General features: G+C 30.9%; 1 protein-coding gene across 3 annotated transcripts; it reads right to left on the bottom strand.

The window, feature by feature from the left end:
* Window positions 1-561: 561 nt before the first annotated feature.
* Window positions 562-13,987, bottom strand: LOC139512076 (perlucin-like protein). 3 transcript variants are annotated; one of them, XM_071299399.1, is made up of 6 exons: window positions 13,867-13,987; window positions 6,197-6,387; window positions 5,056-5,156; window positions 4,334-4,415; window positions 825-1,066; window positions 562-637 (listed from the first exon to the last, which is right to left on the bottom strand). In XM_071299399.1, exons 2-6 carry the CDS (start codon window positions 6,363-6,365, stop codon window positions 620-622), a joined length of 612 nt encoding a protein of 203 aa, XP_071155500.1. In that variant the 5' UTR covers window positions 6,366-6,387; window positions 13,867-13,987; the 3' UTR covers window positions 562-619. The 3 variants fall into 3 exon arrangements, with proteins under 3 accessions (XP_071155500.1, XP_071155502.1, XP_071155501.1); XM_071299401.1 differs by having other exon boundaries at window positions 13,779-13,892; XM_071299400.1 differs by lacking the exon at window positions 13,867-13,987 and adding an exon at window positions 7,131-7,302.
* Window positions 13,988-17,482: the final 3,495 nt, after the last annotated feature.

Raw genomic sequence — 17,482 nt, 5'->3', positions numbered from 1 at the left:
TTAATTGATACTGGAAGGAAATATATATTTATAATTTTAAGAAATGCATACCTATATTTGTATATACCTGACGTCCGCAAGACCCCTATTTATATTACTAAAAGGGCCGTGGAAAGGTTTATTTGTCAAATGCATATGATTATGTTGACCATGAGTAATCTTTGAGATCTTAACACATATCATAAAAGAGGTACGAAAGATAACAGAGGGAGAGTCAAACTCAAAGATAGAAAATAAACTGACAACGCCATGGCTAAAAATAAAAAGACAAACAGAAATATAATAGTACAGAAGACACAACATAAAAAACTAAAGACTAAGCAACACTAACCCCACCAAAAACTTGTGGTGGTCTCAGGTGCTCCGGAAGGGTAAGCATTGGATTATTGTGTATGTCTGCAAGTACGATGACTGTACATAATTTCATGTATTTTAAATGAAATACCTCCTTTTCAATAAAGAGTTCAATTGAAAACTTGCACATTAATGGCACCAAACAGTTTACGACCAGTTAGTATGTCTTTGGAATATATACCAACCTTGAAAGAATTATATCAATAATTTGAAGACTTAATATTCTTTAATTTGAATTTGAATAATTTTAGTTTTCTGTCTTCTTTCAATTGCAGTCTTGTCTCTGTAATAAAAAAATAATCTTTAGTTCATATGTACACGCATTTAATCTAATTTTTTTAAATGTCTTTGCTTGTAGTTAAACAGTGTGTTTGTTGATAACTATGTGATTCTTAAAAACGTCGTTCGAATAGTCTTTTATTTTATTCAGACTTAAATATTTAAAAAAAAAATGTTTTTTAAATATTTACCAATTTCTTTTTGCACAGGTAACGTATTTTTTTGTCACATGGAAAATCATTCCAAGTTCCCTTATACGTTTGGTAATTTAGCATATTCAGGCAATTTTCCTTTGTCCCGCCATTGGGTTCTCCACTTCCTTTATTCCAGTTAACATAAGTAAAGGGAGAGAAATCTGCCATCCAAATCCACTGTCCGTCTTTCAAATCACTGCCACCAAGCCATAGTAGAAATACGTCATGCAGTTGTAATTCTGGAAAGATAGTATACACAGCTTTCAAAACTATCAAATGACAGCAATGGACGATGTATCGAAAATAAAAACTTCGACTTTGAACAAATGAAAAAAGTACTGGTTAAAATGCACTGTCCGAATGTGTCTTTTGCAGTTGAACAACCTACTTTATTATCATGAAATAGTATGGGTTTTTTGTGTAAGAAAAATATTCGTATTCTTCAAAAATACCTTGTTTAGTTATTTAAAGTCATATGAAACGAGTGACCGGCGAAAAATAATGTTAATCTAATTCTTGAACCAATGCATACATATGTCATAAACTAAGTATTCTGTGTACGATTTTATCATTTTTACGCTTCCATTTCGTATAATCATCAAGAATTTATTTCAATCGGTCAGTGTTGTGAAAATATGGCATCTGAATATCTATGCTTCTTTGTTTGTTTTGAAGCCGAAGTTAACCTACTGTCATTTTTTGTAAACAAACAAAGAAGCATGGATATTCAGGTAAGTACGTGTATAACATGTACAATAAGATATATAAAATTGAAAATGGAAATGGGGAATGTGTCAACCCGACAAAAGATGACGAAGCGATGTTAACATTTGTTTTTTCCCTTCACACTTGCGTATTGCAATCACCGGATTTTTACGAGAAAGGACACGCTGAGGTAACTGCATACGGGAAACGTGTCGGCGAATTGTTTGCTGAAAGCATACTGTGGTAAGTGGTAACGGTTACTCTGGGACCTCCTCCATCTCATTTTATAGGGGGGAAGCCTACACCTGCCAACAGGTTGGACAATAATAACTGGCGCATTGGTAATACGAGTGTTTTCACAGGTCTCCCCCAATGGTAGGTGGTTGTGTAACCGTGTTTAACATCCAGGGGTTTTATGACGCTATGTCAACATAGGTCAGCTGCTAGCCATTGTGTATAGGTAATACGTAGTCTCTCTGGTGCATCAACAAAATATTATAGAATACTCTAAAGCCAAAGTAATCCACAGAGTTAAAATGTATATTCTAGGCATGAAAATGCAAATACAAGTTGGTGTAATAAAATGTGTTTTAATAAGAATTATTGCTTTTTGTATACCACAAAGTTAAAATGTATATTCTAGGCATGAAAATGTAAATACAAGCTGGTGTAATAAAATGTGTTTTAATAAGAATTATTGCTTTTTGTATACGTGGTAAAGGTTTTAAATGAAAAACAGAGGATGGAACCTCTACACAAATGAGTTTAGTTATAAAAAAACATTTGCATATTTTTTTTTTAATTTAAAGTTTCATATGACTTTAACGGTATTAAACTTAATGATTATAGTGTTGATGTAAACCTCAGTTGCATCGCTGGACATGACTTATATATCTAAAATTTTTATTTATATCTAATGTATCATTGCAATATCTGTCACATTATATCATAATGTAGAATGTGTATTATGTGGGTTTGCTTACATTATGTTTGTTTATAATTATAATTGTGGATCGTGAATGCCCCTTATAAAAGCATGATCAGAACCATTCACATTCAAAATTATAGAATTCAACAAAAAGAGTAATCACAAAAATACTGCACTCCCAGGAAAATTCAAAACGAAAAATCTCTAATCAAATGGCAAAATCGAAAGCTCAAACACATCAAACACATCAAACACATACTAAATTAATATAGGAAAATGTTCAAATTAAGGGGGAGGCCTTGGTAACACCAAACTTTTCCTCTCGTTTATTTTTTCTTATATTTACATCATTGAAAAGGTAGGGGTCAATGCATCATCTGCCAATGTCTTAATGAAATTCACCGTTCCATTTTATGTTTAGGGTATATTGAATATGACCAGTTTTGGGGTACCCTAAAAAACGGTCGAAAACACTAGTAGGTAAAAACCATTGCATGTTTTGCACATGTCATCATTAGAAATACCCCTGACTGTTAAGTTGCATGGAAGAAACATATTTTAAAGTAAATATGAAACATCATGGTAATACCAATAGCCTGAATGTTAAACAAAACGGTTTTTAATGATTGATACTGCGAAAGTCTGGCCAGCTCAGATAACACATTTTTTCTTAAAATTAGCCAGAAAAAAATGGTCGTTTAATCCTGCAAAAAAATGTTAAAACATTTATTGGTTATAAATCTTGAAAATCATTTAGATCTCTACTTTTATTGAATTTGACCGTTTCAAATTTTCAAAATCTTTTTAAACAAGTTGGCTAACAAGGCTCATGAAAAAAATTCATTTTCCCCGTACAAAACCTCATTCAGACTGTCTATGCATTCTTTTTATGTGTAATAGTTAAAGGTGTACTGTCCCAATAATATTTGTAATACATTTTAAAAGGAAAAACAGTAATAATCAGTATGGGATAAGAATCCTTGGGGCGAGTTGACAGAATTTTTTATCACAACCATTTATTGGTTTCACTTTCCAGACTACAAAATGCCCCTGTTATCAATAGCAGATGCTATCAGAATTCATTGTTTTGACATTCTGTCACTATCAAATACTATCTTTGTGTTAATGTAGATTATCTATTAACATAAGCTTGTACTAGGATTGATGTTCAGATCATAGTGCCTTTAATAATTGAAAAAACAAACACAAACAGTAAAGTACAAACTCTGTATCAACTATCAGTATTAATGACTTAGCACTAAAACCCTATTACTTCATTATTTAATCCATTTGCTCAAATCGAATTTCCCCCAAAAAAATCTAAATGATGCCACAAGATACTTTAGTCAGTATAGTTGCTCCAGAACTCCTCAGACTCAGTTCATTGGTGTTTTTTTAAGCATATGATGATGGTAATTTTCTACCTTTTCATCCACGTCATTATAAAAATATGTTCTTTAGTTGAATGCTTGGTGGTGTCAAACAGCTCACTGAATCTGTTTGCATCATTCTTACAGCCAAATGTAAACAACAGAGATGCTTGATCACTGTTTAATTTACTGTTATGTTACATGTTAAAACGCACTAATGACTTTCAATTCATGTGTAAAACCCTTAAACGATCGATATAATTTTTCTCCTGCAATAGCATTAAAACATGTGTTTTAACAACTTTCAAAGGAATTTATCATACTAATAACTTTTAAAGAAAAATTGAAATTATATTAAAACTGTGCGCTATTGTTCGAAGACTAGTTTAGATAGTAATTATATATAACATGCCAGATAGTTGAACACAAATATAAGTTATCTTATTGTTTGAATATAAATTTGGTATTTTATATTAACTGATAGCTGTAATAATTTTATATACCGTTTGTTTTTGAAGATATCCATGCATTCTCAGTAGCATCATCAATCTTCGCCAATGTACTTCCGTGTTTATGACAATATCGCTTGAAAATCAAAATTGAATTTAAATTTATTTACAGGAAAAAAATAAATAATACATTGTTTTTAATTTAAAAAAAATGTATTTGCATAATATAAATTGGTGCTATATCAAGTTATATGTTAATAAAATACTTCCTGACTTTAAAAAAAAATGACAATGACAACTTTTGCTCAAATCAAAATGTTTACACGGACGCCGTTGAAACAACAATTTCAAATTGTGATGTGGAAATTAAATTTTCGAATATATTACGAGTCGCTTGATCGCTATGGAATATCTGTTTCACAGTTATTGACAAATATGTTCCAATTGTTGCAACCGCAATCTCGTCCTCCTTTCCTCGACTGAAACCTTCTGAATTATACCTATTGTACTGACGTGACAACATGACAAGGGCTTCATATGGCGAAGGATCTGCTCACCCCTCTGGAGCAGCTGAAATCACTCCCAGGTTCTTTTGGTGAAATTCGCGTTGTTTACGCAGTAGTTTTCAATGCTGTGTTTTCTGTACTAGTTGTCTTTTCGTCGTATGTCGTAATTTGCAATGGTGTTGTCAATTTGTTTTCGACTTATAAGTTTGAATATTCCTTTGGTATCTTTCTTTTTGTTTTAAATATTCTAATTTACAATATCATACTAACCTGTGCTTCAAACCAGTCAAGTTTATTTAAGCCGAAGAAGTAGCAGTGATTTTCATATTCCGTCCATCCTTTCTGACAGCCACTCGTTTCTATGACTGTGACTGTGAGGTAAAAATAAAGTAAAAACCGATGTTTCTGCTAAGTTTACAAAATTTTGATAAGACGAACATGCATTACCTTATCTCCAAAATTGAAAGGCTTTAGAAAACATTTGAAGAAGTGTTACCGTCGTGAACCCTCTCCGCATATTCTTTGAAAAACCTATATGGCAAATTATTTTTGTAACAATTTTTGTTGAAAGAAGTTTTAAGTGTTTGATCAGTTCGATCAGCTAATTTTTCTAAGATGTACACAATTATAAAAAATTGGGGACCCGTTCTCGATTTTTTCTGTTTAGACATCGGTTAAGTTTAATTTTTCTACACGGGATCGAATACTTTCTAAAACTTGCCGATTAACATTGTTATCTAAATCTTAGATTTTAAAAAGGTTAGTAGCTTGTAATTGCAAAGCCATAATATTGTATTATTTATCTTTCTGTCAAGCAGGTTTTTTAAGTCTCTCAACAATATAATGGCTAGTGACAAACACAAAATATTGTAATTGTATATACAACTACTCAACTACTAACAACCCATAGTAAAGATATAACCACTCTATCATAAGGTATCTTTTTTGGTTGAATTTTTAAGGGGCCTCAACATTTTCAAATAATTATGCATAACATATCAGGACACGTCAACTCCCTCTAATATGTCTTGTATGTTAAGTTTGCAGTAAACAGTCCTTGTATTTAAACACACGTTTTTGCAATAACGTTAAAACACAATCTAGTTCAATTTAAATATTGATTAACTTCTCCATATATTTATACATAAAATTAAGAGCAATCAAGATACAATTTTAACTTGATTGGATTTAAACGTTGACTTTAATTAGATAACAATACTTTACAACGATTGGATGATCGGTCAATCGTTTTATATGTGGATCGTTCACCATGCGGCATTAGATAAATCATGATGGGTGTCTATTCCATGAAGTATACATTTAACTGAAATGACCGGAAACGTCCCCCAACATCGTCTGCGGACCCATATACTTCACTATAACAGCTACAAAGATACGTATATCAACATACGTTTTAAGCTATCTTCTAATCCAGTGATCTGGGAGTTGAGTTGTTGAATACTGTTTCTAATGGTTTTAATGATAGTTTTCTCTTTGGGTGCAAGACATGTATGATTTCCGTCTACATTGACGACGATCGTGCACATAGCAAGTACTGGGTACAAAATTGTCAGCATCATTATAATACAAAACCAGTAATCGCTGAAATGACAAATAAAAGTTTTCTCATAAAAAATACAATTATCCCGAAAAGGTCGTTTAAATTAATAGAAAATATACTCTTCCTTTCCTCCATAAAACTTCACTGTCATAAAAAAAAAACCATAGCATCCCCTTTTCATAAAATAAATTGATACAATAAATTATTTAAGGAATGACTGTAATATTTTTTCGGTCTATGAAGAAATAACATATAAATTTGGTGCACACTGAATAATGCGCGAAGCGGGTTGTTTAACAGTGTGTACCACATTTGTTATGTTATTTCGAATAGACAGATAAAATATTACAGTCATTTCTTATAATTTAATTCTAAATTCCATTTTAAACAGTAGAAAACTATGAAAAAAACGTTGATGACGTCACGGTCACATGACTAAATTATGTCTATGGGCTGATAAAATAAAAAACGTCAGCCAATCAGAAGACGCGTTACGTCCAAAATTAAATTATTTACAAAATGACCGTAACACTTAATTTGTTCCTTGCTCTGTGTTACAGTAACAATTCTATCGAAGATGAATAATGGTCATTTCTAAAGTTTATGTTAAGGTCATCACTCAAGAAATTTTACGGTCGACATCATGAGCTGATTGGCCATTATGACAAAAGTGTGTCGGAAATCATATCTAACATTCTGCTTCAGTCATAATAACCATCCATCATTACCGGACTGAAAAAGAAAAAACACGACGGGTGCCGTATACAGTGCAGGAAATGCTTACCCTTCGGGAGCACCTGATTTCACTCCCGGTTTTAAGTGGAGTTCGTGTTGTTTCTTATTTCTTATTTATAACTATTGATGTAAATGTCTTTTGGTTTTACGAGTCTTGTTTACTCCTTGGTTTTGATTGTTATCGTCTTGAATCTGGATTAAGAAGTGATTTCTATTTCACCCTATAAAATAAATGAGCCGTAGTGCGTATTAAAGCCTCTAAGTATGAGCAAAGAATGTCCCCTTAGTTTAGGCGGTAAAATGAGATGCAAATACTTCAAATCTTTCAGGAAAATAAAAAATTTTGACGGTTTATTTCCAACGAATATTTGATTGGTTTCTGTAATTTATCTAATAAATTTAAATCGACATTTGTTTGTCCTGCTTATTGATCCATGAAATTTGATGACCAGCATAGGTTATTCAACATTACAATTCAAATCAAATTTTGGTTAAATACAACAGACTATGTAAGTTTGGTATAAATTTGAATAACAAAACTACCGACCCCCGTCGAAAGTCCCTTAGCAAATGGCAAAACCAAAAGCTCAAAGACATCAAAGTAATGGATAACATTTGTTCTATTCCTGACTTGGTATAGGCATTTTCCTATGTTAAAAATGATGGATTATACCTGGTTTTCTGGCTAGCCAAACCTCTCCCTTGTATGAAAGTGGCATAAAATTCAATTATAATGATAACAATGTGTGAAAAAAACAAATAAACATAATAGGTAACTATGTCAAAAAGGAATATAGCAGTTAACATTGTGTTATAGTCACAATCACTACAAAAAACAAACAAATATTTCAACAAAGAAAAACAAAAGGGCGTGTAGACACAGCACATTAGCTAAATCGAAAGACAAGATCTAGAATACAACAATATACCACATCACAATATAAACATAATGACGGGATAAACTAGTACTCAGCAACTTGAAATGGACACTACCAAAAAAGACAGTAAAAATAATCATTTACAAAGTCAAATAAAAGAATACTATGACACGTTATTATTCTAATAATAGCAATCGAGTTGAGATGACCCATGATAATCTGTTTATCGCTATTTTACCTTTGACGACGTTGTCAATTTCATGTCAATTTCATTAGCAACGCCACGTGCCTCCTTAGTTTCTAGTGATAATTTTCCATCTCAAGCGAGTAGCATGATATGAAAAATTATCACAAAAATATCAAAGGAAAAATGCATAAAAACAGCGATAAATAAATATATAGGAAAAAATTTGCCCATTTGATCGTAATTTCAGAAAAAATGCACGACTTAAAAGCAAACGTACTACACAGAAGGACACATTGTGATATGGAGTAAATTTTAAATTTCACTTTTATGTTGATTTTAGTTATCATTGATATGTTCATATTTATAAATTTACTGTTAACAAAACTTTCAATTTTTGAAATACTTAGGCTTTCTATCTCAGGAATAGATTACCTTAGATGTGTTTGGTCATCAATGCTCTTCAACTGATTTTTTATTTGGCCTTTTAAGCATTTTTTTATTTGAGCGTCAGTGAATTTTGTAGACGAAACGGGCGTCTGGCGTAAATTTAAAATTTCAATCCTGGTATCTATGATTAGTTTTTATACTACTGTTGCCTTTATTTATCTATGTTATGTGTCATTTAATAAGATACATATGTTGATCGATAGTGCGCTCATTGGTCGGGTTGCTGTCTCTTTGACACCTACACCGATTCAATTCCCAATTCTATTATACATTGCATCAGATAACCGATTGGTTCGAATTAACATTACCGTTTACAATAGTAATGCATGTAAATTTGCTAGACTAAATGAAAATGATGTATCTTGAGCTCAATCAGTTTATCAAGAGATAGAAAACCACCCAAATGTGCAATTTAAATAGTATTGCTATTATGAAGAGGTCTTACAAGAACTGGAAAAATTTGATTTTTATTGCAAGGTATTTATTTAATATCATTCTTGGAACCAATCAAAAACATTAATTTAGAAATATTTTTTTGAAATATAGTTCAATCAATGAAGTTAAATAGATTGAAAAATAGATTATGAAATCACCATGCATGTGATGTTTTCTTGCGTGTTGGTTATCTTATAAACATCCGTCACAGATTGAAATAAAAAAATAAATACAATAAGAACAAACATTAAATAAATAACTTGATTTGTTGGCACAATCGAAGTTATCCAAAGATAATTATTATTGTTATATTTAATGAAATTATTGACGATTTAAATAGAAAAAAAAAATGACCATAAATGAAAAAATAAATGAAAAAGCAATATATGAATGAATACATTTTCTCCCGATAGGGTGACAGATTTTATCGGAACAAAGAAAAAACAAATGATAAGTGTTGGAGTAGATGATTGGAAATGATATGAACTCAATCTTCACGAAAGTGTCAAAGACAGTGAAAGTCTCCAATCTACCTCCAACCAACAAGTCCCTGATATAGTAGTTTGGAAAAATGTTACGTCCCATTTAATAGAACTCTGTCACGACTTAACAATTATTTATAGCCGCTGTGTAGTTCGAAATTGTTAATCCTTCGAGACACTTTCGCATTCCGCGTAATAACTAATTATTGATAACTATCAAATTTCAGCTTTCTTTCAATTATGGTTTTATTATTGTTGGAATTTATTTCAAGTGCCCATTCACATAATAGTAAATTCGATAGTAATTGTTGGTACAAAATAATAAATGAATCTTGTTTTAAAAATAAAAAGGAGATCAACCAGTCAACACATCGGTTTTGTCAATGATATTCTTTTGTGTCTTTTAAAAAAACGTTTACGTTCAATTTGTCAGAATGTAAAATTGCTCTTCTTCCTGCACATATATTGCCGAACAAGGATTTACAAATATCAGTAAAAGCAATCGATTACAAATTCTAAAGGAAAAGGATAACGGTATCATTTTCAAAAAAATAACCAACATACAACTTCAAATGATATAGAGATTTTTGATAACTCACATTGACCTTTAAAATCTGATACGAATATATAATGTTCTGTCTCATTCAAATAAAAACAAATATCAGCGAGACAGCATAACAAAGACAAAAAAATGATTTCTCAAAAAGGCGGGTGTCAACAAAATAAATAAAGCTCTGAATCGTCCCGAGTCTTGATAAAAGTTTAAAACAGAAACAATCAAAGATCTGATATTAAAATCATTTTTTTCAAATAACCACACAATTTGGAATATTTGTCATAATTATTTATTTTTTGTCCCTGTATATTTTTGCTGTCGTTCTATTATACCATAATACCTATATTGTAAAACAAATATAAAAAAGAAGACGTGGTATCATTGAATTGTCAATGAGACAACTGTCCACAAGAGACCAAAAGGACACAGACATTAACAACTATAGGTCACCGTACGGCCTCCAACAATGAGCAAAGCCCATACCGCATAGTCAACTATAAAAGGCCCCGATAAGACAATGTAAAACAATTCAAACGAGAAAACTAACGGCTTTATTTATATAAAAAAATGTTTATTTTGTTATTAACTTTGCAATCTTATTTTATGTTTTTCTATAAACCTTTGGTGAACGAGACAAAAATGGAAATAGTTGAGTTCTTTAACATACTGATTACCTCAGCACATGTTCATTTTCCAATTTAGGATTTTTGTCAATATAAAAAAGAAGATGTGGTATGCTTGTCAAAAAGACGAATCACCATAAGAGACCAAATGACACAGAAATAGTTTGTTGGTTTATTGAGCTATATCAATGTTTAGTGTTCAGTTGATGTTTCATTTGCGTACATCTTACATTTTCTTTTAGATATAATTCAAATATAAAACACTAGAATTTTGCCTTTGTGGTGAAAAGAGTCGAAACTTATGGGCGTCATCAAGAAAAATTAAAAGCTTATGATCAGCAGTTGGAGAATGCAATCGATATAAAAGGAGAAAAATATAGCTAATGAATGTTTCTATTGTAGATATTATTTGTTGATTATTACATGATAGTTGACGAAAGATCAACAATTCAAATTAACTTGTTTATTCATAGCGACATTCACAGATAAGCGGATAAGCCGACGTAAAAAACGAAGACAAATCATGCGATAGAATGTTATAAGAAACATGACCTAACTAACTTAAAACTACGAAATTGTCTTGAATTATCAAGATCAATGCTACTGAGTTTGATCCTTTTGGTGCACTTATCTGGATCAAAAGGAAAAAAAGACTTTTTACAAATAAAAACATGGTGACAAAGACATTTTCAAACTTGTGTAAATAACAGATGAAAAATAATGTTCAAAATTGTTTTCTTTTTAACTTAGCTGTGATTGTGTACATACAGTTCCTACCTTTCTGGTAAATGCCCGGTTGCGTCAGAAGTTTCCTACTAATTGTTTTGTGTACAATAACATAAAAATTCGTAAGGGTTCCGCGGAACCCAGTGTCTCGCCTACTCTTTCTGTTAATCGCAAGCTCAACAAAAATGAGGAAACAAATCAATAAAATATTTCTGTTGATACTATCTTTTGATTGTAAGAAGCTTCTGTCCAAGTTTGGTAAAAATCCAGGATAGTTTATGTAATAAATGTTTAAAAAGTTTAACTGCTGTTAACTAGAAGAAAACAAAATTTCCTTCTTGATACTAGCTTTTGATCATAAACAAGCTTTTTTCCAAGCTGGGTACAAATCCAAAATAGTATAAGAAAGTTATTAAAATTTAAAAAAGTTAAACCACAGAGTAAATGTGTTGTTTCGCAGCAAATCTAAATCATTTTAAAAGTAAAATACAAAAAAAATAGATTTTTTTTTTACAAAATTTTCTTCTAGATACTAGCTTTTGATCATAAACCAGCTTCTGTCCAAGTTTGGTACAAATCCAAAATAGTATAAGAAAGTTATTAAAATTTAAAAAAAGTTTAACCATAGAGTGAATGTATTGTTTCCTGGCAGAAAACTATTTATAAGTAAAATACGGAAAAAATGGAATTTTATTTTTACAAAATTTACTTCTGGATACTATCTTTTGATCATAAACAAGCTTCTGTCCAATTTTGGTAGAAATCCAGGATCGTTTGAGAAAGTTATTCAAATTTCAAAAACTTTAACCACAGAGTGAATATTTGTGGACGCCGCCGCCGACGACGACGACGACGGAATGTAGGATCGCTTAGTCTCGCTTTTTCGACTAAAGTCGAAGGCTCGACAAAAATGGTTTATTCCTTGAATGCCAACATCCTTTGATCTATCGACAATTTACCTGTTAAATTATGTTGGCGTTCAAGGAATAGGTGCAAGTAGTTATCACAACAACAGTGCATGCTTATCAAAACAATCATACTACATGTAATTAAACAGATAGGTAAAACACAAAGTCAATATGTGCATATTGTCAGGACAGGAATTCCAGTTTGCACAAATTCTACAATAGACTCTTTGGACTTTGAAGGTTTTTTTCAATATGTCTATAGTTGTGTGTGCTGTAATATTCTACCATATCACAGATTAAATTTCTTGAAACTTTGTATCTCGTGTTAGATTACTATTTTGTTTATTTCAGTTTGTTCAGGATATTTTTCTTGGTTATACAATTACACCCCTTTTTTTATTTATTGTAAGTGATTCGTAAAATAACATCGTTTAGTTGTTTGTAATGTCATGTTCGCAACTCATATGAATTCTTGTTGCCATATTTCATGAATTTTCTTGAAACTTTTGTAGAGTTTCCAGCTTAGATGTTATCAAATTAACTTGATTATTTTTTTAATTTAATTAATTGTACAACTGAAATCTTCATATACATTATGTAGTTTATATTAACTAATAAAATATATAAATTGATATGGAACTAAAACAAATCTCTTATATCCTTTATGTAGTTTGAAATAATTGTATTAAACTAAAATTTCATTAAAATTTTTAATATTTCTTATGTTATTAACATATTCCTTCAAAACATTTTTTGATAAAAAGTAATAAAACGTTTTAATTTTCTTTATTTCTTTAAAATTCATAATTTTACCCCTAAAAGCTACTATTTTTCCTTATGAGAAAGTGATAAAATGTTGCATTTCTATAAAGTTCATTAATTATTTTTAAAAGTTAAATACTTATAAAACACCTATTGTTATTTTATAAACATCTATTGAAATATTTTTGTTGGCATTCAAGGAATAGCTAGGTAACATAGAAAATGTTGGCATTCGCGGAAGACACCATAAAAATATCAGTTCCAAAATCTATTATATATGATTTTGTCACAGCTTTGATATGCAACTTTCAATAGCACGCAATACATTTTTACTTCCGAGTTACTTGGAATATACATTTAGCGATTTTTATAGTTAGTGTTAAATATATGATTTAAATGATATATGATCTAAGTTTCTGTCTTGATTAAACATTTAAACCATTTAGCGTTTTGACAAATTGCCATATTGTGTGAAAAAAGTTTATCATTTTAATCATATGCAAATATGAACACATAGTAAAACAATAGCTTCATCATTCAAAGCTAACAATGTTCAATTGGTTATCATAGCAATCTTGTGAGAATTGCAATAACTATTTGTATTAGCTGTTGATATAAGAAACATTCTGCAAATTTAAACGATGACAAAGTAAAAAAACGTGAGATATCAGATACTTAAGAAAACAGCCTAACCAGGTTTTTTGCAAAATGTGCTACTATACTCCTTTAAGTTAATACTTTGAGATATTAAATAGGATATTTTTGAATAAATTATAATTACCAGTATTCCGATAGAAGTATCAAATTAAACCAAGATATGTCTAGACAGGAACATATATATTAACGGGACTTGACACTACCTAATTATAGCCGATTTCCTTGTCGTGTAGTTAATTAATAAATGACACGATACGGAAACGGATATGTTATACTGTTCCCAGGTCTAGGTCAAAAACAATTTTATATCAAACAACTGACTGTTGATTTGCATAAAGTACAGTTTCTAGAACCAATATTGGCATGTCACCAATATAAGACAATGTTGTCTTCTTTTGAACGTATCATAGTATATAATTAGTTAGTATTGTATTCATTTTTCAACAGAACAATGCCTGCTCATGTATGATATTTTTATTGGTGCAATATCTGGTTGTTTCGATAGCTGGAATCGCCCTGCAGATAGAGCATTCCAAGGTCACTGGGATGATGGGACTGATGATTTATAAAGAGAAGCATATAATGAGAGGTTTAGGGGAAATATTCCTAATGTAAGTCAATGCAAGAGTATACGAAAGACATGCGAAACTATTTTAGATAAAGCAAATATTGATATAAAAAATGGTCCAAATAACTGTGTAAAGTGTAATAGGAATATGTGATTTTTAAACGTTTAAGATCAGCATTCAGCAATTGTGGAAAATAATTTATGTTACAATTTGAATATGAATAATGTAACTAAGGATTATAACATAAATTTTGGATGTTATGTTTTGAATGTTATTCCAAAATGAAGTACATGTACAAAAAATATGATTTCTCATCACATGCTTATTTTTGGAGTAGTTCTCTTAATGAATGTTATACCCAAATGAAGTAGATATTCGAAGATAATGTATGAGTGCCATTGAGACAGCTTTCCATCCAAGTCACAATTAGTAAAAAGTGCTAGTAAACACTTATGTAATACACAAGAAACTAAACATTTTAATTTTATTTTCTTGTGTATAATTTGGAGTTTAGTATGACGTCCATTATCACTGAACTAGTATACATATTTGTTTAGGGGCCAGCTGAAGGACTCCTCTGGTGCGGGAATTTCTCGCTGCATTTTAAAAGACCAATTGGTAGCCTTTTGCTGTTGTCTGCTCTATGGTCGGGTTGTTATGTCTTTGACACATTCCCCATTTCCATTCTCAATTTTACATATATCTCCGGATCGACCAGATACCCATATATCGTATATGTTTTCCTGCACATACACACTCAAAACAAAAGGCAATAGACCACGACTGAGGGGGCATGATCCAAGTAATCTCCGTGAAAATTAGCCAATGATAATTCGTAAGGGTACCAATTATCATTGACCCGACACCAATGGTTCCCCAAAAATTAGCCTAATCCTAACCTAACATAATATAAAACGCTGCCAGAAACAGCATACCTGCCTCGCTTTTAAACACTGTCAAGGCGAGACAAAAATCTGACAGTATTTGTTCATGCAAGAGCGCTATCAAGACAGGATAGACAGACGTAAAGACACACAGTATTAAATACTATTTTCTATGTCTCCTCTTACAGTTCGGTCAAGGACCAAAAAATATTCCTCATCAAAGAGAAGCAAAAGTTACCCGAGGGACATTCAAACTCATATGTCCAAAATAAACTGACGCCTTGCCTTTAAAGAAAATCAACATACAGACAAAAGTACACAAAACTAAGGTATAAGCAACATGAAACCCACAAAAACTGGGGTGATCTCAGGTGCTTCGGAAGTGTACACATATCCTGCTCCACAGGTGCCACTCGTCAAGATGCTCATGTTAGTAAAATACCAGGTAACAAGTCTAATTTAGTATGTCACATTTGTGAGAACAAGATTATAGATACAACATTCGGAACAAATCAGCTATCATCTGTGAAATGGACATTTCATAACTGTCAACAGAAAAATGAAAATAAAAATGGAACTCAACATCCACATATTCCAACATCCTTATTTAACTCATGTCAGACTTACTTAACCTGTCTAAGGAATAAAAATATTTCATTCCTGGTGATATTTTAATATATTCTAGAAAATCACTAGAGCTGAATGGATAAATTAATAGAATTGCTTGCATGAATCCTAGTATAAAAGTGACACCTAACATCCATGTAGTCCAACATCAATCCGAATTCTGATAGCAAACAATCTTATTCGGAAGACTCCGTATACATACTATAAGTATTTTATTGTAATTATGTTACAAAATATTGATCACATGATTACTAGACTTGCAATTGCTTTACATCAATCCGACATTAATTTAATGTTTCGGCGGTTTTTGTATTATATGCTAATGATAAATGTATAACATTTATGAAAGGGTTTAAGCATTGTAGGCCCGCCATCATCAGGGATTTACCTATATCAATTTATTTTAATTTTGTCGTTGTCAATAGATCTGCAATATTTTTATGCTTTTTATAAGCTATTATTGGTTTGCGTGATGGCGTAGGTAAAATTTATGCAGGGATGATTTCAACTTCACCATTTGGAACTCTTGGTTTAAAATCTATCTTGTGAAAAGCAACCATCTATCAAGGAAATTGTGATAGGAAATATAATCCCAGGATTATCCTATTCATTGGGAGATATATACTCTGTATGCAGGCGATGCTGAAAAGTTGCTACATGGATATAGAAAGTACACAATTAAGAAACCCATAGTTTCTGGAAACATATTCAAAGAATTCAACATTCTGCTATGAAATCATGCCTTCCTATGCTTTTATATTGGTAGATGGTTCAGAAAAGACAGGAAGACTAATATTGAATAAAATAAGAATTTAATTTTTTAATTTTTTATTCATTATATTACTGATTTAATATGGTCAAAATAATTTTATCAAAGAACTTTTTTATCATTCCAAGCTTTTCACACTAAGAAATTATAAAAATGCAGATTTATTTGAACAACAACTAACAATATGTAAAAATAAAACATAATAAAAATAAGGAAATATATACTGCAAGATATATCTAGATTAATCAACTAAATTAATATTGACAATGTCTTTAATAATAGTAAATTTCTTTAAATGATTATCTTTGAAAAAATTATCTTTAAGTGAAATTCCTTCACAAAAAATGACCAATTGATAAGAAAGAGATAATATAGCATGATATCTGTCTATTTCCTTATTCCAACTTTTTTGTATTTATATGCATATTCCCTCTCTTTGTTTTTCAAGATACTCTTTTCCGATATAAATTTATTACTTCCTCTTTATATTTATTTTCAAATAATTAAACCTGGCTTGGATGTCTCTTATTAAAGCTCAGCTCGTTTAAAAGATCTCTTTCTTACCAATTTACAACAAATACATCTAACTATTCAGCCTGAACTATGTTCTGTCAGCTATAAATAAGATTCACAGAAGCATCCCTGAGGGATAATGCCTTACATACTGAAAACACATGTGAAAAGTCAATATCGTATATGTATTGTATTTATACTATTATTTCATAATTTTCTACAACGTTCATTTTATATGACAAATTGAGACTAGGTAGGTTTCCCAAAACCCAAAAACCTTTTAGGACTTGTGCAATATTTATTTGATGTGCATACAGCAGAGAACTATCCAACATGAATTTCAAATTTTAACATCTGGCACAGAAATTTGACAACCCC

Source organism: Mytilus edulis, chromosome 2 (assembly GCF_963676685.1).
Source record: "Mytilus edulis chromosome 2, xbMytEdul2.2, whole genome shotgun sequence".
Taxonomy (NCBI): Eukaryota; Metazoa; Mollusca; class Bivalvia; order Mytilida; family Mytilidae; genus Mytilus; species Mytilus edulis.
Note: the sequence above shows the minus strand (reverse complement) of the source record. Positions and strands in the feature narration are given on the sequence as shown.